At 47.7% G+C, this 23,720-nt stretch overlaps 1 protein-coding gene across 9 annotated transcripts in view; it reads left to right on the top strand.

The window, feature by feature from the left end:
• MTMR3 (myotubularin related protein 3) overlaps window positions 1–23,720 on the top strand; it is a 74,705-nt gene that overhangs the window by 47,019 nt on the left and 3,966 nt on the right. For 3 of the 9 annotated variants that reach the window (XM_039725939.1, XM_039725937.1, XM_039725938.1), the window contains 13 exons: window positions 2,192–2,288; window positions 3,081–3,194; window positions 8,954–9,159; window positions 9,348–9,479; window positions 11,353–11,464; window positions 12,208–12,403; window positions 13,934–14,119; window positions 15,524–15,694; window positions 17,881–18,026; window positions 18,680–20,075; window positions 21,698–21,808; window positions 22,052–22,140; window positions 23,297–23,323. In XM_039725939.1, the coding sequence (XP_039581873.1) occupies window positions 2,192–2,288; window positions 3,081–3,194; window positions 8,954–9,159; window positions 9,348–9,479; window positions 11,353–11,464; window positions 12,208–12,403; window positions 13,934–14,119; window positions 15,524–15,694; window positions 17,881–18,026; window positions 18,680–20,075; window positions 21,698–21,808; window positions 22,052–22,140; window positions 23,297–23,323 (2,983 nt within the window). The other 6 variants (XM_039725940.1, XM_039725945.1, XM_039725943.1 and 3 more) reach the window with 6 other exon arrangements.

The following is a 23,720-nucleotide window of genomic DNA, read 5'->3' as shown; positions in this document are numbered from 1 at the left end:
GCTGAGTCTCCTCTTCCTCGCTGAAACAGAGAGACTTCAGCCTGATGCTGGATTAGGATAACCATGGAGCCATGGAATGGTTTGGATTGGAAGGGACCTTAAAGCCCATCCCATTCCACCCTTTGCCATGGCAGGGACATCTTCTACTAGACCAGGTTGTTGCAAGTCCAACCTGGCCTTGGACACGTCCAGGACAAGAAGCAACATTTACCATTTTATTAATTCTTATCAATCAATTTTTTTTCTTGCAGCTTTGTCTATCAAATAATTTTCTTTAATATAACTTTATCTCCCTGTAGCTGCCTGTGGCTGGGGGTAGATGTTCTCCTTCAAAGAGCTGAATTATAGCTGAAATAAATCAGTGTGAATGTGGTTGAAGAAGTCAATGCCAAGACATTGTCATTTCTCTTCTATGTCCAAGGAGCCCATTATTTGGTAGATACAGACAAAAGTCCTAAAGTGCTTCAAAATCCATCCAAGTGTCAACAGAACACATTTTCTGGGAAAAAAATGTGTTAGCAGTGTCTATAGTAGAGATCCAGGCTGTGGCTCCCAGGGTCAGCTTTATAGGAAGCACAAGCCCACAAAATACCCAGCTTGCTTTCCCTGGGATTTTGAGAGTGGGTTGGGATGCTTCTAAACATTATCAGTGTTGGCTCAAAGTGCCTCTTAAAATACCAGCAAGTCAGGAGAAATGGAAAAAATATTAAAGTTGGGGTTTTGTTTCCAAGAGGCAAACCTGTGGCTGCACAGTAGCTAAAAATTAAGAGGGAAAAATCAAACAGAATATATGATTTTCATGGAGCTTTATGTGTTTCTCTTAAAACCCACCAGGCTGAGCAACACTAATTTGGGATATTTCCAGTATTCTCATTTGCTATCCAAAAAAATCCTTAAGGATGTAGCAAAAGTTTTAAGGAGCAGCTGATAGGGACACCCATTCTTGTGGTGCTCCAGTAAAAGAATTTGTGGGATTTTTAAATTTAGAAAGTCTCTGCTAAGGACAAATCTGGCAGAGATTGTTGCTTGGCTGGAATGTGTTGTCCAATTCCACCTCTACTCTTGACAACAGATCTATATAACACTGTAGTTAATTAAGTCCTGTAATTAGGCTACTGTCTGTATTCTTAATTTACCTGTTTATATTTATTTCTAATTGTCCTGTAACATGGCATTAAAAATAATTTCAGACATGTGCATTTACATCTTGGATTTAAACATGTATCTACAGATATCTGGGGGATTGAAAGACTTTAAGGTTTTCTAAAATATTTAATGGAGAGATGTAATACTTAAAGCATTAATTTTTCAGCAGATTTTTCCCCCCTTGGGTGCTGCTCTGCCTCAGGATTTAATGCTGCAGTAATTTAAAGAGACAAGCAATGGATGGACTTTCAGAATCACTTATCTAGTGCTGCTCACATGCTCATTAAATTTAGCACTTTTCTCAGCCCTGGAAACCTGGAAATTTTGTCTCATTTTCTAGACTTTCTGTCTTCTTATTCTTTATTGCCATTGTATATTTTTCAATTGTATTTTGAGACTTTAAAACAAAAGTGTCCAGGAAATAAATGGGGCTCATTCCACTTCCTTTAATGTATTAATCCAGGAGTTTGTGAGGCTCTTGTGACTGATATTTGTGTCAAACAGTCATTTATGTGTTTTACCTCTCTATCTCCACATGACTCACAGAAGAATAATGTCCAATTTATGATGGAAAACTGAGATGCAGAATAAATGACAGCACTTGCCTCCAGCCATACAGGAAACCTGGGGCTGGAAATGCATATTCAAAGGATTGCCCACGTTCCAGGGCACATTCCAGGTCTTACCCTTTTTCACCAGAGCCTCACATTCTTCTCATTGACAGAAAATTGTTCTGAACTTCTGAGCATCCCACTTGGATGCTGATGGATCTCGGTTCCTTTGCTGATGTCCTTGGTTCTGCTCTGCAGCATAGTTTTTAATCTGAATTTCCAGAAGTTGGTAATTTCAGGGTAAAACTCCTTGTTGGACTCTGGCATTTCTGGAGAGTTGGCCAGGGAGAGATGTCAGTGCAAATGTCACAGTGAGGCTGGGAAATGCAGCTGGTGGCTTTGGCCTGAGGGATGTGCTGCTTTTTCTGTTCTGCAAAGCAGGAATCCTAATTCCTTATTTCCCATTCATTTTCCCCTGTGTTCTTGGTCCCCAGGAGAACATGTGACTTCCAGGTTTAAGAACGAAGTGGAGCGGATGGGGTTTGATATGAACAATGCCTGGAGGATTTCCAACATCAATGAGAAGTACAAGTGAGTGCTGGGGCTGCTGCTCCACAGCCAAACTGCATCTCAAAACACTCCGTTACTGAAACTTTTTTCAACTTCTACAGTTCCCAAGAAGGGACAGTCAGAATTATGATTTTTTGTTGGTTTATAGAAAAAATGTGCTTTAAATTATTTAATGTTTTATTAGCTGCTACAGTTTTTTTAGGCTTGGAAATACCAGGTTTTGATGTGGCTAATTAGAGAATAAGCATTCTAAGGGAGGTTTTAAGTGAGCAAAGAGTGGAGTTTGACTTTGTAAGACATTTTTTTTTGTTTCTTATTATCTTAGTACAAAGACATGTATTAAAAAAACCCCAGATTTGGAAGAGTTAAATTTGTAGATGAATAAGTAAGAGAAAACACTTTCTGAGATACTCAGGGAGCAGACAAAAGCCCTCTTCAGGCTCTGGAGCAGAGGAGGGTGCTCTGTGATTCCCAGCTGGGGGACAGGGTGTTCTGGCTGATCCCTGCTGCAGCTCAGAGCAAACCCAGCTGGAACACTTTGTGATGGAGCAATTAGAGTGCTCTGCCTGTGCAGGATAATGACTCCCAGCTGGGGGTTGGTGTCCCTGCAGGAGCAATCTCTGCTTTGGCCTCTGCAAGTCGAGGGAAGGAGAAAAGCCATCCCTCCATATTTAATGCTGGAGAAAGGGAGTTTATTAGCATCCAGGGAAGCAGGAATTATCAAAAAGGCTGTCAGGCTCCTCCAGTGCTGCCTTGTGCACTGTGGGAAGCCTGGAGCTGCTCCACAGCCCTGACTTTGCTCCTTTCCCCCAGGCTGTGTGGCAGTTACCCCCAGGAGATCATCGTGCCCGCCTGGATCACGGACAAGGAGCTGGAGAGCGTGGCCAGCTTCCGCTCCTGGAAGCGCATCCCTGCCGTGGTGTACAGGTGAGCAGCAGCTGCAGCTGCCTTCCCACGCTGCAAATGGGAAGTCCTGGCAAGGAAAAGCTGGAGTAACTCATAGCTGGGAGTTCTGGGAGGTGCTCGGGCTGCTCTGGGTAAGGCAGACTCTCTGCATGTGCTCTGAGTGGGAATAATGGGCTGCATTTAGAATTCCAGGCACATGCTGGAGGAGCACTCAGCATTTGCATCTCCTGCAAATCATTCCTGGGGCAGTCACCCCAGTTAAGATTGATTTTTAACTTTTCTTAATATGAAAATGAAAAAATGGGAAATGAAGACATCAGAGGAGAACTGATAAATGGGCTCCCTGGCTGGGTACTCCTTTGGCTTTTCCCTGACTCATCTGGCTGATTCTCAGACTGCAGTATAAACAAGGACAAATACCAAAAATACTTGAAGGAGATCTAAAACTGAGATTAAAAATTAATGTACAGTTTAGCTCTATCTCCGTATTTTAGATAGTTTTAATTACACAGACTCTTCCTTAGAGTGAGTCCAGCAATTCTTCATAATAAAACTGCTTATCTGAGAGACTGGGCTTTGGCAGCTTCTTTAGCAAGAAATACATTGCAGCCTCTGTTTTTCCAAATATTTTGAATTTTGTGGATATTTGGTGGCTGCCCCATCCCTGGAAGTGTCCAAGGCCAGGTTGGACAACCTCATCCAGTTGCCTTGGAGCATCCTCATCTAGTGAAAGGTGTCCCTGTCCATGGCAGGGGCTGGAGTGGAATGAGCTTTAAGGTCTGTTCCCACCCAAACCATTCCATGGTCCTATAAACCTGTCAATACCATGGCCCCTTCCCTGGCATGGTTATCCTCCCATAAATCTTTAAAATCTCTTTAAAACATCAGATGACAAAGGGATTAAAAAGATAATGAATGCTGATATTCCCTAAGCCTGGGCACTCATTCCTGGTGAACGTGGGGAGCAGGAAAGCTGGCAGGTCCTTGGAGCTTGTGTCAGAGGAGCCAAGGGCAGGAGAGCTGTAGGCCACAAAACTCTATTTGCTGAGCTTAAGGGTTCTTGTTCAGTGAAGGCAGAACAAATTGGCTCATGGCAGCAAACCATTACCTTTAAATCCTGCTGTCTTTTTTCCTTTTCCTCCCAAACAACGAAGAGGTTTAGTGTGGTCTCTTTTGGAATGGTGAGGGGGTTGTTCTCTCCTCTACTCAGCTCTGGGAAGGGGAAAATGCTTTCCAGCATATGCTGACTTTTAAAAACCTGGGTATTTTATTATTACAGTACTAAATGTGTGTGTATATATATTATATATATATGTATAAAGGAGAACAGTATGATTTATATGTGGGTTTGGGTTTAGCTTTTGGGCCTTTTCTGCAGTTGTCACGTAATTAGGGGATACCTCACCTGCAAACCCACTTCCCCCTGCTGCTGTCATCACTGCACAGAAGGAAAGCACTTTGTTCTCATTCCTGGGAACACCTTGCAATCCAGGGGTTTATAGAAGAGCAATTGAAAAGTCAAAAGACCACAGAGACTGAAATTGTTCTGTCCCCATGTTCAATTTTCATCAGTTCTGCTGAGGCTCTGGGTGGTAAACTACACACAGGGATTCATTGTTGAGCTTCAAATCAGCGAGAGAAAAGTGTTTCTCTTTTTTGATTTTTTTTTTTTCCTTATCTTGACATTTAGTAATAGATTTTTCAAGACATCCAGTTCATCACTCTGGGCTCTAATAGAGCTCACAGCAGTGAGGGGAGGAGGATTTCTGGGTTTGACTGGGCTTGGAGCATCCTGGTCTGAGGGAAGGTGTCCCTGCCCATGGCAGGGGGTGGAACAGGATGAGTTTTAAGGTCCTTTCCCACCCAAATCATTCTATGATCCTATGATTGGAATTGTGTATATATATGTATGTATAAAAATACACATAATGCCAGCTTTTTTTCACTAAGGGGCAAGAGCTTACTCAACATTTTTTATCCATTGAAATTATTTTGGGACTTAACAATTTTAGTTTCAGTATTGATCACATTACTAAACTTCCTTTTGCTTTACTCCACGGGAAAAAGAAGTAATCTGGATTTTTTAAAATAAGTCCAATCATTTGTCTCAGATACAGATCACTGGGACAGGGACCAGAGACAGACACTGGCAGCAGGAAATCCATTGTCCCTGTGAAGCAGTCCAGGCTGAAAAGCCCAGCAGGCTGATTTGGAGACAAGCTCCAGGAATGCTCCGTGGGGATTGGACTGTCAGCAGTGTTGCTTCCATTCTGTGATCAGATTTCTAAAGAAATCTCACACCAGAGCCTGCAGTTTTTCTTTCTATTTCCAATCTTTAAGCCTATGCACACATTTCATAGAGTGACAGAAACAGGCTGGGTTGGAAGGGAGCTTGAAGCTCATCTGATTCCACCCTCTGCTATAGGCAGGGACACCTTCCACTGTCCCAGGCTGCTCCAAGCCCTGTCCAACCTGACCTTGGACATTCCCAGGGATCCAGGGGCAGCCTCAGCCTCTCTGGGAACAAAAATTCATGTAGATAAATCTGGCCCCAAAGAATCAATGTTACGGAGAATGCTCTTCAGAATTTTGGGAAGACAGTAGCAAGGGCTTCCTCCTGTCTTGTAGAAACAGCATCATGAGAGCCTCCCTGAAGGTTCTGTGTGGAAGTGTCCTGTAGCCTTGCACTGCTGAAGGTGAGCCTGCACACAGGCCCGGGGATCCTCTGGTACATGGAAATTCTGTTTCTGCTGGGAGTTACATCCCTGAACTGCAACAAAGGCATTTCCATTCTGGTGCTGATGGTTCAGAAGTGCAGCACAGGGAGCAGTTCACCCTTCCTTGCTCCTCACTGCTCTGTGGTTACAAGGACTTGGGGCATTTATTGTTGTACTCCAACGTGGTTTGGACCTGGGGAGGATGAAGCCTGTGCAGAGGTGTACATGTGTTCTGCAGCTGTACAACAGCTTGTGAGGGGCTTTAGAGTTACCTAATGCTGATTTACTCTTGGTTTCTGCAGGGGCCTGCAGGTTTTTTGTCTCTAGGGAGTTTTCCATGGAGGTTTTGCTTCAAGTTTTTTGAATTGTTTTGTTTTATTCCTGATCTCTGAGTGATGCCCTCTTATCCCAGCTCTGTCCCTGGGGATCTCAGCATCACACTGGCTGTTCTTTATCCCTGTGGCCAGTCCAGCTGGAATGAGTGGAATTCTTCAGCCCTCCAGCGTGCCCTAACTAGAATTGTGTGCTGTTTTCTGGTACCTCTGAGCATGGCAGTTTTGTGCAGGGCACTGGTGGGGCTGCATAGCCACCAACGAGCTCATCTCCCAGCCTAATGATTCTTCATTATTTGTATAATGTGAGGCAAGGACCTGGAGATGAAAATATAACTCTTTATGAACCTATGAAAATTATTCTGCAGCAGGTAGTAATGAAATCTGGGAGAACATATGGAAAAATAAATGAGCTGCTCTGTTCAAAATAGATTTCTTACACATATAATGATGTTTTATTTTCTTTTATTTGTGCAAGCGTAGCGGGGAACTAGGTGGCCTTTCAGTGATTGGCACGTATTTTTTCCTGAACTAATTTGCTATGGGTAGAGCTGTTTGTGGAAGGCCATTAATTCCAGCAGAAATCCATTTCCCTGTGCCTGCAGTCAGCTGGCACCTGGTGTAGGAGCTGTGGCTTCGCATCGCTTTTCCTTTGCCTCACTTAACGCAGCGTGTCAGTGCTTCCTCTCACTGAAGGGATTTTATATGAAACAATTATAAAAGAGCTATGAAAAGTACTTCAATCCCGTATCCCAGGCTGTTTGATCACTTGAGGCTGTGCACCACGGAGCCTGTCCCTGTGTTGCTGTTGGACGAGGAGCAGGAGGCGGCGGCGCCCACGCGGTGCCCGTGGGGACACTGCGGAGGAGGCGCCGCAGCACCCGGGGGTGACAGCTCTGACAGCACAGCACAAACCAGCCTGTCACACCTCCAGAAACATCCAGCAGAGTGCTCAGAGCCAAAAAGTTAACACTGCTTGCTTTGGGTGGGCTGGCTTCCTATTCAGGGCTGTTAAGATTTGCTTAAAGGTTAAGCTGACCCTCAGCACTCTGCGTTCCCTGGTTAGAGGGAAGTGAACAACTCCTGGTTGCCCTGAAGCTGAGCTGGGCAGTTTGTTTGCAGGAAGGCTCTAAAATCTTGTCCTGCATCAAAACATAGAGGAATTGTAATTGGCAGGAGCACACTCTGGAAATCCAGGGTTCTGGGGGGACTCCTGGATGAGGAAAGCATTGCCCAGAGGCACCTCTGCTTGAAAAGCTGTTATTTCCAGAAATGCAGCCCTGCCCTGGCCTGATCCCACAGTGTGGGCAGAAGGGAAAGGGGGAACTCTGCCCTCCTGCCCTGCTCAGGGGAGACCCCACCTGCAGAGCTGGCTCCAGCTGTGGGGCCCAGCACAGGAAGGACCTGGAGCTGCTGGAGAGTCCAGAGGAGGCACCAGAGATGCTCCAAGGGCTGGAGCCCCTCTGCTCTGGAGCCAGGCTGGGAGAGCTGGGGCTAATCACCTGGAGAGGAGAAGGCTCCAGGGACACCTCAGAGCCCCCTCCAGGGCTTAAAGGGGCTCCAGGAGAGCTGGAGAGGGACTGGGGACAAGGGATGGAGGGACAGGACACAGGGAATGGCTTCCCTGCCAGAGAGCAGTGATGCATGAGGTATTAGGAAGGAATTGTTCCCTGTGAGGGTGGGCAGGCCCTGGCACAGGGTGCCCAGAGCAGCTGTGGCTGCCCCTGGATCCCTGGCAGTGCCCAAGGCCAGGCTGGACAGGGCTTGGAGCAGCCTGGGACAGTGCGAGGGGTCCCTGACTGTGGCAGGGGGTGGTACTGGGTGAGCCTTAGGACTCTTCACAACTGAAACTGTTGTGTGATCCTTTGATTTAAACAGAGAAGAGCCATGTGGATGAGTGCTGAGATATTCCAGCTGGGACATGAGGCAGGGATTAAACATTTTGAGGTGGCCCAGAAGTTGTGTGTGCTGCTCTGGCCCCTCCACCTGCAGCTCTCAGCACCCACAGCTGGGCCTCCTTTCCCCAGGGCTGAGCTCCGTGAGCTCAGGGTGCTGCTGGGCAAGGTCGGGGAGAAGTTTGTTCCTTCCAGTGCAAACACTTCAGTGACTGCTGAGTCCCAGAGCTGGTGGCAGCAGGGGGATGTGCCAGCACAAAGGCAGTGACTGGAATTACTGTGATAATACATTTCAGTCCACTTTTTGTAACAGATTATAGGGGAGAGTCTTCATATCTTTTTCAGAGCATGTTTGCAATGGTTCAGTAAGTTCTAATTATTCCAGATCTGTTCTTTTTGCGTAGTACAAGTACAGGTCAGATTTAAGGAAATAACTACTAACTCTTCAGACATATGAAACAAATTTTTTTTGAATGTCACCTCCCAGGAGATGAGAGCTGTGTCCAGGTTAGGGTGTTCTCAGTTATCCCTCATCCATGTTGAATTCCTCTCTCATGCCTCACCTGCTGTTCCACAACACTCCCCAGCTTTTACTGGCCAACAGGCCAAAATGAGCAAGAAGATTTTTATTTTCTCTTCCTGACCTTGCTTTGACTTTCACCTGTCAGTGACTGTGGTGACAGCCATCATCCTGTGGGGAAGCTGAATCCCAGGTGGGGGATAACTGCTGAATGATGGTCCCCGATGGAAATGAAGCTACTGGAGCACTCCTCTGCATTTTTGGTGCCCTCTGTGCTCTTCACCCTGACTGTTGGCTGTGTTTTCCCTGCTTTCAGGCACCAGAGCAATGGGGCAGTGATCTCGCGCTGCGGCCAGCCCGAGGTGAGCTGGTGGGGCTGGAGGAACGCCGACGACGAGCACCTGGTCCAGTCCGTGGCCAAAGCCTGTGCCTCAGACTCCAGGTCCAACAGTACCAAGTTAATGAATGGCAATTGTGCCAGAGATTTGTCCAACGGAGGGGACCTCTCTGATGTGGAATTTGGTAAGGCTGACACTGTTGCTTTTCTGTCAAGGGCAGAGCTTTATGTAAAAGTTTAATCACTGGTGCTGTAACAGAGGGAATCTGTTGTATTTAGTCCCCATTCTCCAGTGCATGTGCATTGTGGGAATTGTGCTGTAACCAATGTCAGAATGATCCTCTAAGCTCATCACCCATTTCCTCCTCCCCAGACTCCTCCATCTCCAATGCCTCAGGAGCAGAGAGTTTGGCAATCCAGCCTCAGAAGCTTTTGATCCTGGACGCTCGGTCTTACGCAGCAGCCGTGGCCAACAGAGCCAAGGGGGGTGGCTGTGAGTGCCCAGGTGAGCAGCATTCCTCCTCAGCTTTCCAGGCAGGCAGTCAACGGGATTGGCTCCGGTGTGATTACCCCAACAGCCTTCAGCACTGTCTGCTCATCTGTCTGAACGTTCTGGATCATGGCAGCCCCCACCCAGCCCTTCAGAGGGCAGGTTGAGCTGTTAATTAGTCTGTTCTCAGGCCATTAACCCAGCTGGCAACAGTGCTCAGTGAATGCCGAACCCTGTGGAATCTGCTGAAGAGCTTTCCCTTGCTGAGTCAGATGTATGAACCAGAGAGAGACAAAGGTGTCCAGTGTGCTCATGTCTAAAACCCCTGAACTTGTAAAACCCACTGGCTGCAGAGGAGAAGAATATTCTAGAATGCTTGTGCAAAATACAACTTCTCAGCAATCTCCCTAAAGCTGGAGCATTTTTCAGTATTTGTATCATAGCAACTGCAATCCTGCCTCACCTTGCATGTGTAATACAGTTGCAACACCACGTTCTGTGTTCTTTGGCACTTGTGAATTGCTGGTTTTATAAACAAGGTATTATTTATGGTCACTCTTGAGTATTAATGCAGCCTGTTAAAATTCCATGGGTGGAGAGGCTGGAAAAAAATCCCAGACAGAAAAACTGGAGATAAGATAACGAAAGCTCTTTTGACCTTTTAGTTTGGTCTTTGCTGCGATAGCTGCATTTTGATTTGTAGCCACCAGTTGAAAAAAAAAGATAGGTTTTCATTTAACATCTCAAAACCACTGAATAATTCTTCATCAGAGAGTAAAATTTCAAAACAAAAAAGCACAGTATACAGGAAGTTAGATTTTTTTCCTGTATATTGGTTTTTAATTCTGTGGAGAAGGTTTTCAAACACCTTGTCACCTTCAATAAAACCTGTTTTGCTTTTTGTTGCTAGATTTTCTGCAGGTATTGCCAGGTCTGCTTTATTCTCTGTATAAAAATAGCTCATCTCTGCTGTACTTTAGGCATAATTCAGTAAAAATACAAAAAAAAACAAACCTCTGGAGTTGTCTGATACTGTCTGAGGCTGCTCCTAGAGTTGCAGTCCCTCATTGTGTTTGGCCCAGCATTTGTTGGGCTGATAAAGAGTTGGGAAATCAAGTGACACAAAACATCACAGACTCCTGAATTTTCTTGTGCAAGCACTCAGTATCCCAGATTCTGAATCCTGATTATTTTTCTCCTGTAGAAATGGTCATTTTAGTTACTGTGTGATCATTCTTGTGCAGACTGAAGCATCACAGCAGAGGGAAGACTAAATCTTGGGAAAACTACTGAACTGGTATTTTCTGGCTCTCTTGAGGTGCCCCCTGAGCACTGGCCCTGTCTGTTCAGGCCTCCAGTGTTGCTTGAGCACATCCAAAGTAATTCCATGTATCTTGTTTTCCTGAGCTCCCAGTATTTCTCACATGTGTGATGGTTCCTCATACAATTCCCCTCAGAAGAAAGCAGTGGATGAAGTAGCCTTTCAGTCTTTTTGAGTGCTTAGGAAAAGGAATCTGAAATCGAACTTAAATCCATAAATTACCAATTAAATATTATTTACATTTCATATCTTTTGATGTTTCTCAGTCTTTTTACAAACATTCTGGAACCTGGAGCGCAGGAATTCCCAGAGGTTTGCACTCTGCTTTTTGTGACCTGAAATGAAACATTTGAAATAAATACAGCAGGACTTTGCTAAATGCTTCCTGTTTTGCTGGGCTGTCGTGTTCTGGAATACCCAGCGAGCTCCAAGGACTTACAGAATCTTTGTAAACAGATTATTTCATCTGTCCACAGCAACGGGGGTTTGTTTTCATGAAAAAAAAAAAATCCTCTTTTAGAAAGGTAGTTATTATTTTCTTCCCTCTGTCTTGTTCTTTCCCTGCAGAATATTACCCCAACTGTGAAGTGGTGTTCATGGGGATGGCAAACATCCACTCCATCCGCAAGAGTTTCCAGTCGCTGCGTCTGCTCTGCACACAAATGCCAGATCCAGGAAAGTAAGTGGAAGTTTGGGGGTTTGGGCCCTTGGTTCCGTGTTTCTGCAGCCACATTCTTCTGCTGATGGTTTTTAAGTTGAAATTCAGTGGATTTTCCCTTGGTAATAGCACTGTGTTTTTCCATTTTCATGGAAGTCACTGGTTTATTCTGATTGAAGTGAACATAGCAAATTAGTTCTGTAATTAGAGTGTAGCCTTGAATATTGATACCAGAATGTTGTTTCTTCTGGTGGGCTTCTGAGCACTCACACTCAGGCTGATCTGCTGTTCCTAGCTCTTTAATCCTCACTGTTGGCTCACATTTGGAAAACTGTGGTGGTGTTCCATGTACTTCACTCATTTATAATGTCATTTCAGGAGAATATTTCATAACCTTCCAGTGCTGTGGGGTAACTACTCTGTCATGGCCCCTCACCTTGGGAGCTCCTGAGCTTGGGTCCTCACTGTAGTTACCACAATCTTGTTTTCCCTCTCACTCCCCTGTTTGGAATTTGCTGCTAAAGCCTTCCATGGTTTCAAAGTAGATGCAAACCTTCAGCTCATCCCAGATTCTGGCAGTTCCTTGGGCTTGGTGGCTTTGCTGCTTCCATCTCTGGGAAAGTGTTAACGAGACACAAGTGAAAAATGCTCCAGACTGACACTCACAGCTTATTAAATCGGGAGCTTTGCCGTGATAAACTCAGACATCCAAACCTGAAAGCATTTTAAAAGAGCAAAAACTGTCTTGCCTGCTTTCCCTCTAGTTGGCTGTCAGCTCTGGAGAGCACCAAGTGGCTGCAGCACCTGTCAGTGCTGCTGAAGTCCGCGCTGCTGGTGGTGCACGCCGTGGACCGCGACCAGCGGCCCGTGCTGGTTCACTGCTCCGACGGCTGGGACCGCACGCCCCAGATCGTGGCCCTGGCCAAGCTCCTGCTGGACCCCTACTACAGGACCACAGAGGTGGGTAAAGCAGCTGGGAGTCACTGGGGTCTCTGGAGGGAGTTTGGCTGTGAGTTATTTCAGGTTTCTCCCCTGGCAAAGCACTGAAGCTGGCAGTAGTTTGTCACCTGTAGTCTGCAGTTACTCCCAGGTGTAGGTGCCTGTGTTACTCAGGAGTAGCTCACATTCCCTCTGCTGTAACTGCACAGTCATGGTCTGTGCTTCCCCATATTTAGTTTAGGAACATGGAGTACAAAGTGCTGCAAGTGCAGCTTCTGTTGCATCCCTGCAGGTTCTCAGCCAAGCACTGATACAGAGCCTTCCTCTTTGCTGCATTTCCCAGCTGCATGGTTTTCCAGTTTCACATTTCCATTGCCCTCTGTCAGTTCTGCTTCTCCCGATTTTCCCCTGTTCCATCACTGTTCAGCACTGTGGGATGTGTACTGGCTGGCTTCCATCTGTCAGCCCACGGGCAAGATGCCTTTGTTGTCCAGAACAGAACTCTGTGTCTGAACACTGCTGTGAGCTGCTGCTTGAAGCCTCACGCACACCAGGACCTGGAGCTGGAACTGCCTTTTGGATGGAAATGTGAAAACTTCCTGGATCCTTTTCCACATGGATTCTAGAAGCTGGCATCCATCAGGCAAAACGTGCTGCTCTGGCCTGGGCACAGGATCTGCTCCTGGTCTTCCAAAGGGTGCTGTCCTTCCTGCTTGGGGAGCAGAGTTGTGCTGTGCAGTCTGGGCCTTCCCTGTCTCCCATAAACTGTAGCTGTCTGTACCAGGATCAGAAACATTGAGGAAAGTGAGTTTTCAGTGCTGTCAGATTTAAAGCTTTTCAGCTGCCAGCCATTATTTTTGCTCTAATCACAGCCATTATTTTGGCTCTAATCACAGCCCTTGACTCAAGAAACATTCTCTACAATTTTTCTTTCCACTAAGAACCAAAACCTTCCAGCCCTGTGATGGATTTCAGGTCCTGTGAGACAAGGTGTGACATTCAGCTGCTCACCCAGGCACTGTTTGGGAATGTTCTTTGCCCTTTTCATGAAAAATCACTCAAGTGAACCTTTAATCAACCTTGTGACTGCTGTACGCACAGACAAGCACCTGCTCTCCCTGAGCTTGGATGTCCTGTTGTGGATGGATGGTTTTCTTTCCTGACAAGTGGATCTGACCATCATTTTCAAGAAAAGTTTTTATATAACTTGTCCAAATACTGGATACCATGATCCAAAAGCTTTGGAACATGAAGTTCCTACTTTTCACTGCCTGGATGAGATAGGGCTCATATCAGGATTGTCCCTGCCAGTCACTGAGGGCTTAACCTGCCTTATTCCCTTTCCTGTTTGTGTAGTTTGGGAATCCTTATCTGTCCTAATTCCATTTCAGAGCACAGAGGCATTAGGGAAAGCAGGAAAGAGAAGTAATGAGCCCAGTGCTGATGGGAAATAGGAGAGAGGACACAGCGATTCCCACAAGTCTCAGACCCTCTCAGAAAACTGAACCAAAGAAAAACAGGAATTCTTCATCTCTCTTCTCCTTTCTGCAGGGTTTCCAGGTGCTAGTGGAGACTGAGTGGCTGGATTTTGGCCACAAGTTTGCAGATCGCTGTGGCCACGGGGAGAATTCGGACGACCTCAACGAGCGCTGCCCGGTGTTTCTGCAGTGGCTGGACTGTGTCCATCAGCTCCAGAGGCAGTTCCCCTGCTCCTTCGAGTTTAACGAAGCATTCCTTGTGAGTTGGGAGGCTGCTGGGTAATACACTGCTGCTAAACCTGCAGGAGAGCCTGGGGCAGATTTCCCCACCATTCTGTGTCCAAGCCAGGTTGGACAGGGGTTGGAGCAACCTGGGATAGTGGAAGGTGACCCTGCCCGTGGCAGGGGGTGGAACTGGGTGGCCTTTAAGGCCCCTTCTCCCCCAAACCATTCAATTATTTTATATATATATGAATATATTCTATATATGCTCTCACCTGATAAAGAGAACAGGAAAGCTGCCCGGATACAGGGGACAAAAGCATTTGTGTTAACTCACTGGGTCTGTTCACCCTTAAAAGCAGGAGCCTCAAGGACTTCTTTTAGAGTTTAAAGAAATAAATGATATTAATTGAATAGTCTCACCTAAGAGGTGTAAAACATCCACACAGCCTGAAAAAAACCCTTCTTACTAATGATGCAAACTCCCCCCCTGCTTGGATCTTGTTTTGGCTTGAATACTCCTCCTCTAAAAACAACCTGCTCCGTTCATTTTTTTCAGTTTCTTTACTGAAAATGTGTAGGATATAGGAGCTGTGCTCATCTTCTTTGGAAGCAGACAGCATTCCTATTAGGAATTCACCCAGGATGGTCCAAGTCAGTTCTCAGATCTCTGGGGAAGTGGCAGTCATGGACTGCAGGACCAGTAGTCTGAAGAGTGGAAGTTTTTATGAAGTGTCTGATCCACTAAGAGATTTAAGGCACATTCCTGTGATTGTGGCTGACTGGAATTACCACTTGCCAGCTCAGCCATGTAACTGAGCCCTTGTACAGTCCCCGAATAACTCAGTTGTGAAATGAGATACAACATGTAGTACCTGGCTTCACAGCACACTGCTAATCTCCACGGGCTGAGAGAGAACATACCCGTGGTGTGCTGGCCTTTGTAGAGTGAACCCCTAATTTATTACAGTATTGAACCACTTGTCTTCATTTAAACATCTGAATAATCCCAAGGAAGTCATTGATATGCCTGAAGTTAAGCTGGCATTTGTTAGGCTGGGCCCAGCATGGAGTGATTAATGATCAGCATTTCTGTGCTGCATGAATGTTTTGTAGCAGAGGAATCATGATTCTGCTTTGCCTGGCCTGCAGGGCAATGAGTTTGTATCAACATACTTGATTAGGAACAAATATTTTGTCTTTCTATGTAATGTTTTTTCCTGAATTTGTTCAGTTTTGATTTTAAAAGAGTCCGCTCCTGTTGCATTCCTTTCCAATTGGTTTTAGGGAAGTATGTGAGAAATGCCGGGGATTGGGGGTTGGTGTGGCAGCCCTGGGGCAGGGTTTGCGAAGGGAAGGGAAGGGAAGGGAAGGGAAGGGAAGGGAAGGGAAGGGAGACCTGCCCCTTGTGCCAGCTGACCCTTTGTGTGGCTCTGTGCAGGTGAAGTTGGTGCAGCACACCTACTCCTGCCTCTTTGGAACATTCCTGTGCAACAATGCGAAAGAGAGAGGAGAGAAACACACTCAGGAACGGACCTGCTCCGTCTGGTCTTTGCTGCGGGCAGCAAACAAAGCCTTCAAAAACCTGCTCTACTCCTCCCAGTCGGAATCTGTATGTACCCCAGTCCCCTCTGTGGGAGAGCCCTGGGGGCTGCCCCAAACAGCATCCTGCAAATGGGGGTTCCCTGAGAAACAGCCCAGTGGTGGCTGACCTGGATACCTGGGCACCACAGCTGAGCTGGTGGCTGCCCCTGCATCCCTGGTGGCTGCCCCTGCATCCCTGGAGGTGCCCAAGGCCAGGCTGGATGGGGCTGGGAGCAACCCGGGGTCATGGAAGGTGCCCATGGCAGGGGTGGCACTGGGTGAGCTTTAAGGTCCCTTCCAGCCCAAACCCTTGTGTGGTTCTCTGAGCTGTCACCACGGACAGAGAGGTGATTCCAGGCCAGCTCAGCTCCCCCAGACATTCACCTTGGAACACCCAGCTCAGGCTGATGTTTGAAGTTTTGGCTTAGTTTTGCTGATATTTGGGGAATGTCAAATGCCACCTCAGAAATTTCTCTGTGCTGGAAAGGTGCTTTCTGTGGCTAAATATTTTATTGTTTGTAATGGAAAACATTTCAGTGTTTGATAAATAGACCTCTCTGGAGAACTGAGCTGTGTCAGAGGAGTGACACAAGATTGCCTGCAAACCTAGACACTGTGTCTAAATTCATTTTAAATCTGAACAGAAAAAGTGGCTCAGATTATTTAGTGTATCTTTGTTTCTCTTGATACCTTCAGAGTTTTTGTTTGGCTCCTCCACGTAGGAGCTCACTGAAGGTTCTGGGAGGAGGCTCAGTTGTGTGTTTGGTACAAGGTCACGTGAGGGATTCAGGGGTGCAGAGCATGAACAAGACAGCACCAAATGACATCATGGTTAGGACTGCAAGGACTTGCATAAATATTTAAACCCTTTTTATTTCTCGAAGTATCAGATGTCATTAACTGAACTGTAAGGACTGTGCAGTGGCTTTGTATATGAGGATGTGGCTTTCAGTTGTTTCTTAGAGGAAAACTAAACCCTGGCTAAGCAGAAAGGAGTTTTATGCCCACAGTGGTTGTAAAATGATGAATTTTCTACTCCCCTGAGCCCTCCTTGGCTGACTGTGCCCTGGCTCTGGGCTGTCACTGCAATGAGCCCTTGGAGCCTTCCCACCTGACATTCCTGGGGAGAGTTCCTGAGGCAGAGCAGACACAGCCTGGGGGGATCTTAAAGCTGTGGATGCCTCTAGATTTCCACGAAAATGCCAGGAGGGGCATAGAGAAGGCTCTCCAAGTGTGTGAACAGGTGTGTCCTTGGGCTGCCCTTCTGTGCTCTATCCCACTTGGCCCCTGTTCTCAGGAAATACTCACAAGGACACTCCTTCTGCACATGGGAGTTTGGGTAATTTCCTGGTTTGGGTTCATTTTCTTGTGGTTTTGCTTCAGGCTTTAAAAGGTGCCTGTGGTGCAGCTGCATCTCTTACAGAGCCAGAGTTGTTTGACAGCAGCAGCCACCCCACAGCCCTTCCCCTGCTCAGTGCCAGGGAAGCAGAGTGTTCAGAGAATCACAGAATATCAACATTTAGGAAGCGACCCACCAGGATCATCCAATCCACCCCCTGGCCCTGCACAGGGCATCCCAAAATCCCACCCTGTCCCTGAGAGCATTGTCCAAATGCTCCTGGCAGCCTTGGGGCTGTGCCCATTCCCTGGGGAGCCTGGCAGTGCCTGTCTGGTGGAGCCAGCTGTTCCTCTGCCATTGCCTGCTTTTCCATGGCAAAGTTGCTTGGAAAAGAATGGAATTGCTAAAATGAGCCCAGGTGTTTTCAAAGTGAAGCAGAAAGCATATTCCACAATCAAGAAATCCCTTTTAAGAGCAAGCTGCCCCTTCAAAGAACTTCTGCAGGTAGTGAATATGTACCCATGAGTGCCTCCTCTGGAGCCAGGCTGGGCTCTGGTGGATTGGGGTCCATGGAGTGAGTTCAGCTCCCCCTAGCATGGTGCAACACAACACACAAGGGAACCTCAGCACTCGTAAGGAGCCACTGAATTCCATGAGTTGTGAAGGTGTAGATTCACAGAGAGCTCATTGCAGTTCGTTCAGGGGGAGCTGAAGGCTGGCATTTTTCTGCCTCTGACAGAAAAAGTCATTCCAGCCCCAAGTGTGGCTGATGAAAAGCTGTCACCCAGCTGAGACCTGCCCAGTGAGCTGCCCCCCTCAGAGCTAAACTTCTGCTGGGAGGCAGCAGCTGAGCCTTCCCTTGTGCTCCCTGGCAGGTGCTGTATCCCGTGTGCCATGTGCGGAACTTGATGCTCTGGAGCGCTGTTTACCTGCCCTGCTCCTCCCCCTCCACGCCCGCCGACGACACCTGTGCCCCCTACCCTGTGCCAGGCTCTAGCCCCGAAGAGCAACCTCTGGGCAGGTGAGCCTAGAGCCCAGAAATCCCATCCTGTAAAGTAAGATCAACAGAGAATATTGGGGATATGAAAGGAGAATGTTTGGGTGGGAGGGCAGGATTTCTCTGGGGCGTATTGGCGGAACTGTGGGACCGAGCTGCCCAAGCACAGCCTGTCCGTGGGGTGGGTTTGGAAGCTGTCACATTTCAGGGCTGACAGCATGGCAGAGGGAAGCTGGACAAATAGAGTTAAACCCTGGGTGTCACATAGCCACAGAGAATTCCTTCTGTCCTCATGGGATATAAGCTTTCCTTGGTTATCTTGAATTTGAATTCTTTTTCAGTGTTGCATAACCATTTCTTTGCTTGTTGTACAGTGACTCTGAGCACATGTTAATTAGGAGGTGTGACCAGGCTGTAAGAATTGGGGTTTGTTGGTAAAAGGATTAATCTGGGAATGTTTGAAGTCTGGTTTAACATATTTTTCTCATGGCAAACGAAGTACTGAAACAGCTCTGCACTACAGATGGTTGGAATGTGCTCCTGCATAATGCTTCCCACAAGTCCATTAGCTGGCAGATTGTTACTGTCCTAACTGGGGGGCTGGTTTTGAACCACAGTAGCTCAATGTTACAAAAACGTCCTCTGACTTGGGAGTGGGATTGTTTGTCCCTTTGCAGGCTACCAAAGACAAGATCCTTCGACAATCTGACGACAGCCTGTGACAGCAGCGTGCCTACAACCAACCGCCGGAGCAGCGACCCCAGCCTCAACGAGAAGTGGCAGGAGCACCGCCGCTCCCTGGAGCTCAGCAGCCTGGGCCCCCCTGGGGACGACCCCTTCGAGGGGGACGGGCTGAGCAGGCAGGGCAGGGCCCCCATGGGGGCAGAGCTCTCTGTGGCAGCTGGGGTGGCAGAGGGACAAATGGAGAACATTCTGCAGGAGGCCACTAAAGATGATGTTGGGCTGGAGGAGCACTTGAGGGGTGGCCTGGAAGCAGCAGGGAAAGGGGATGAGGTTGGCCTGGATAAGGAGAAGAGAGCTGACAGTCTGCGTGGGGAAAAGGCCGAGGCGGATACAGGTACCGTAAGGAACAATCCCACAGCCACCCCACAGCCAGCCTCACATGGTGCTGCGGAGCTCAAAGGACAGCAGGACGAGCACAGCGATGCCAGCAGTGCTCTCCAGAAGGCGCCTCAGGGGAGAGGACTGCAGGCTGTTCCTTCCGAGGGCTCTGGAAACAGAGATGCTCCAAACAACACAGAGGAGGAAAGTCTTGGGAAAGGTGAAGGAGAGGCGGAGAACCCGTGCAGCACGGCCCAGACCAGCCTTGCCTTCCCTCTGACAGCCCTGCTGGAGGAAAGGACATCCAACATCGAAAGCTCCACAGAAACCTTAACAGAGACAGAAGCAAAGCCTGAGCTCACGCCCAGGGCTCCGTGCCACAGACGCCACCCCTTCGACAACAGCACTGACGAGCTGTCCCGAACTCTGGAGAGCAGGCCGGAGGGGGAGTGCATGATAGAGCTCCAAAAACTGGGATCAAGAGTGCATAGGACTTCTGGTAGCAGCACCACACACCTCCCAATGCCTTCCCCTTGTGCCTTGCCTCTAGCAGACCACAAAGATGAGCTGGTGTATAACGGGGAGCTGGAGCTGGAGAACAAACTGGTGGAGAAACCCGCGGGATTCACGGCCCCGAAACTCCCCACCACCAACGGACACTGCGTCAACGGCGAGGACGGGCGCATCAAGGCCTCGCTGAGCCGGCAGGTGTCCACGGCCAGCTGCAGCTCTGCTCAGCTCCACCTGAGGAACTTGCACCAGAAATGGATGTTCAGCCAGCTGGGGAAGCAGCCGGCCAGCAGCCCGGACCAGCCGGCGCGCAGCCACCTGGACGACGACGGGATGCCCGTCTACAGCGACGTCATCCAGCAGCGCCTGCGCCAGATCGAGACGGGCCACCAGCAGGAGGTGGAGACCCTCAAGAAGCAGGTGCAGGAGCTGAAGAGCCGCCTGGAGAGCCAACTCCTCAACAGCTCCCTGCGGCTCAACGGCGACTACGGTGACGACGTGGTGAGTGAGCATTGCTGGGCCGAGCCCTCAGCTCCTGGCTCAGCTCAGGGCCTGACCTTCGGGCTCTTAGACCTCTCCAGGTTATCCTGAAGAGAGCAAACACTGCCTGAGTACCTGATAGTGGCAGATGCTGGTGACTGATCCTGTCACCAAACTTCAGATTGACCAGAAAGGTTTATTTCAAGATGGGTGTTGCACAGCAGCTCACACACCCCTGGCCATACCTAAACACCTTCCCTGGCCTCAGTAAAACCAACCAAACCCTTGGTTTACCCATTTCAATAAAACCAGCCAAACCCCTGGTTTACTGCTGTCTTCATGTAGGGCAGTTATTTTCCTCTGCCATTTTTGGCACAGGAACATAGGATGTTGGGACCTTGGAACCATCCCTTGGTTCTCTGCAGGTCCCAGCTGCACTGGCAAGCTCTGTGAGCTCAAACCCATCAGGGTCATACCATCACTTTCAGCTGCTCCAGGCTCAATGACTGGAATCAATTTCTAGAATTCTTAATTAACTGGAATAAATTACCTGAGCTTTTGTGGCAGCTGTATTTCAACTAGGGTTTTTCTCTCAACTAATTAAGGATTTTAAGGGAGCTTTTAAACCATTTGCACTTTTATTTGGAAGTGTTTAAAGTTGTAAATGGAGAGACTTCTGTAGAGAATTGTGCTTTCCTGTGGGTTTGAGCACTTGCCTGTAATTTCTGAGGCTGTTGCAACACCCATCAGAAATTTCCTTTTCCTACATGGTCTATATGCCTGCAAAATTAAAAAAAAAATTGTAAGAGGTTCCCAACTTCTGTTTGTTGAATTCACTGTTTAGAAGTGGCAGAGGTGCTGGATAGTCCCAGGTACGTTTGTTGTGAAAAATCCTTGGAGCCTTCTTGGCTCTTCCCATTGGAGATGCAGCACAAGGTACTCATTGGGCTCAGTGTCACTGCTAAAATCTTGAATTCCTTGGATAAATTGGGTGCTTTGCCTTGATGGATTCTGCTCCCCTTTTTAAGAAGCTGCAGTGTAGGGCTGGCAGTGCCTCCAGAAAATTCCCCATTCTTAAGGACTAATCTCTACCTTCTGTTTGTGCCTCAGCTTGGGAGTTGCAGGTTTTCCTCTGGAACACCAGAATTGCCCATTCCTCAGGCATAAAAATATATTAACTCATGATTTCTTGCTGTTTTGATATATTTTAAGAGCTGGCTGAGTTTTAAGTGAGTTAAAATCCACCTCTACCTGGATGGACTATATTAAGGAAGCATTATTCCCAAAACCTATACATAGAATATACATGGCTCAAATTCTGAGTTTCCCATATGCAATTTGGCTTGTATTTTCCAGAATCTTTGCCAGCAAAAGGATATCTATATTACTAATTATGGTTTTGAAAGTGAAACGCCCTTGGAAAGGAATCAAGACCCTGGAATTGGAGCCACAGGGGGCAGGTTTTGGTTAATTACCCAAAGTCTTCCCAGAACTCTGCAGGAGAAACTGGATTCTAAATTCACTCTGCCTCACATCATCCCATCAGCAGAGGGTCCAGACCTGCCCTGTTGGGGTTTCTGGGTTTTATTGGTGTGGACCAGGGATCTGGGGGGTGCCGTTCAGCTGTGTTTGTTTGCCAACAGACCTCTATTCCCGACTCGGAAAGCAATCTGGATCAGAACTGCTTGTCTCGCTGCAGCACAGAGATTTTCTCTGAAGCCAGCTGGGAACAGGTGGATAAACAGGATACAGAGGTACAGATTAAATCCCTGTAAATTGCTCACTCTGGGATAATCCTAATTCAAATTATCCTCTAGCCTTTGGTCGTGTGCCACTTCTTGGGAACTCTTTTCCTTGCGTTCCGCTGGTCTCACACCTGACATACCAGTACCTGTGCCTATGAGCCCTCTGCTGCACCACCTCTGGGAGCTGGGGAGGGGGCTCAGCTCAGCACGTTGCCCCTGCCCTGTCCCTGACGCCGGTGGCCGTCCCCACAGGTGACGCGGTGGCTCCCGGATCACCTGGCCGCGCACTGCTACGGCTGCGACAGCGCCTTCTGGCTCGCCAGTCGGAAACACCACTGCAGGTAACTGGGAGAGGGCTGGCCCTGCTCTGCTCCCGACAGCCACGGGCACCCCCTGCCCAGGCGCCTCTGGGGAACAGAACAGCTCCTGCTGCTCAGTTCAGTCTGTGCAGGGAGATATTTAAAAGCCACATTTGGTGTCTGCTTCGCTCCAGGCAAAACAGATCCCACCTTTCTTTGCTCAGACTGGATTTGGAGGCAGTTTAGATTTATGCAAAATAGAGCTTTGTCCTCTTAGCATTCAGAAATTCGGTATATGATTTACATGAAATACAGGAATAGCGTCGTCTTCTCATTGCTGGTTGGAAAGCTGCTCCTTTCCTTCTCTAACCTTTCTCCCCTTTTCATTAACTTGCTCCTGCAGAATCTGAACGGAACACCTGTGTGAGGTCAATCCAATTCTGGATTATTCTTTGCCAGACCTGTTGCCACAGAGGCTGCAGCTGCTCAGGCAGTAGCAGGGACTTGATGAAGAGCAGGAGGCAGAGACCACTTGGCTCAATATGCTGAAGTTAAAGCCAGAGAATCTCTAGTTTCCAGTTCTGTTTTAAATAAATTCCTATTCCTGGTTTCTGAACATGCAAAAACTATTACAGGAACCATCGTTTAAATAAATCTTACTTACCACATTTTGAAGCTCTCCTGCTTTTTGAAGTTGCAAAGAGTTATGGACATAGTTTTGAGTTTGTGTCTGGTTTATATCTTGCTCCATTTAGTCTTGTAAAGTTAACCAAACCCAGGGAAGAAGGAGAAGAATCTGAATTTATTTTTTTTTTACCATGCTCACTGTGTTTGTGCAAATTTGTATCCCCAGGGCTCAGTTCCCTAAATCTAAGCCTGGGACAGCTCCTAGAGCCTGGATACACACAGGTCACACACAGCCCCAAGAGGAGTTAAAATGGACTCAGGGTTTCAGGTTTGGCTCAAATCTCCCTGTAGGGTCTTTGCTCCTTTGCCTTCCACATGTGCAGTGACCCAGCTGTTGGTGAGACCAACACCACGAGTATCTCTGTAGTAAACATTTACACCCCTCCCTGGGAGTGGGAATGAGTTGAACCCCACAGTGCAAGGCCTTGAGCAGAGTAAGACCTTGCAGCTTCCTTGGTTGGCAATGTTTGCTCCCTCTGCCTGTGGCCTGAGCTCTCTCTCCTCCCTGCAGGGACACTGACCGAGTTGATCAGCTCTGGTGAGCATTTCCAGCAGCCTCTGTCCGTTGTCCGTCAGCCTTTCCTGGGTGACTTCTCCCAACTAACTCAGCTCTTCTCTCTCTTTGTTTCTCACTTGCCTGGAAATCACCAGAACTAAGCTGGGGGTGGCCAGCACGAGCTGCTGAGGGTTGGATCTGTGTGAACAGCCCCCTGTCCTCACAGAAAGGCTTTTAGGACTTGGCTTTTGGGAGCTTAACTGGGATGTGGCTCAGACTAACACTCACTGTCAGTCCATGTGTGCACTGCTCACTGACAGGAGATTGTCCTGCAAGTTTCATGCATTTATTTTTGATCATTTCCCTTTTTTCCTCATATTTTTGGGATAGGGCCATGTGTTACCAAACAATTCCAGTATTGCTGTGCAGGGTGTTGGCA

Source organism: Passer montanus, unplaced genomic scaffold (assembly GCF_014805655.1).
Source record: "Passer montanus isolate IOZ18808 unplaced genomic scaffold, ASM1480565v1 scaffold57, whole genome shotgun sequence".
NCBI classification, from domain to species: domain Eukaryota; kingdom Metazoa; phylum Chordata; class Aves; order Passeriformes; family Passeridae; genus Passer; species Passer montanus.
Note: the sequence above shows the minus strand (reverse complement) of the source record. Positions and strands in the feature narration are given on the sequence as shown.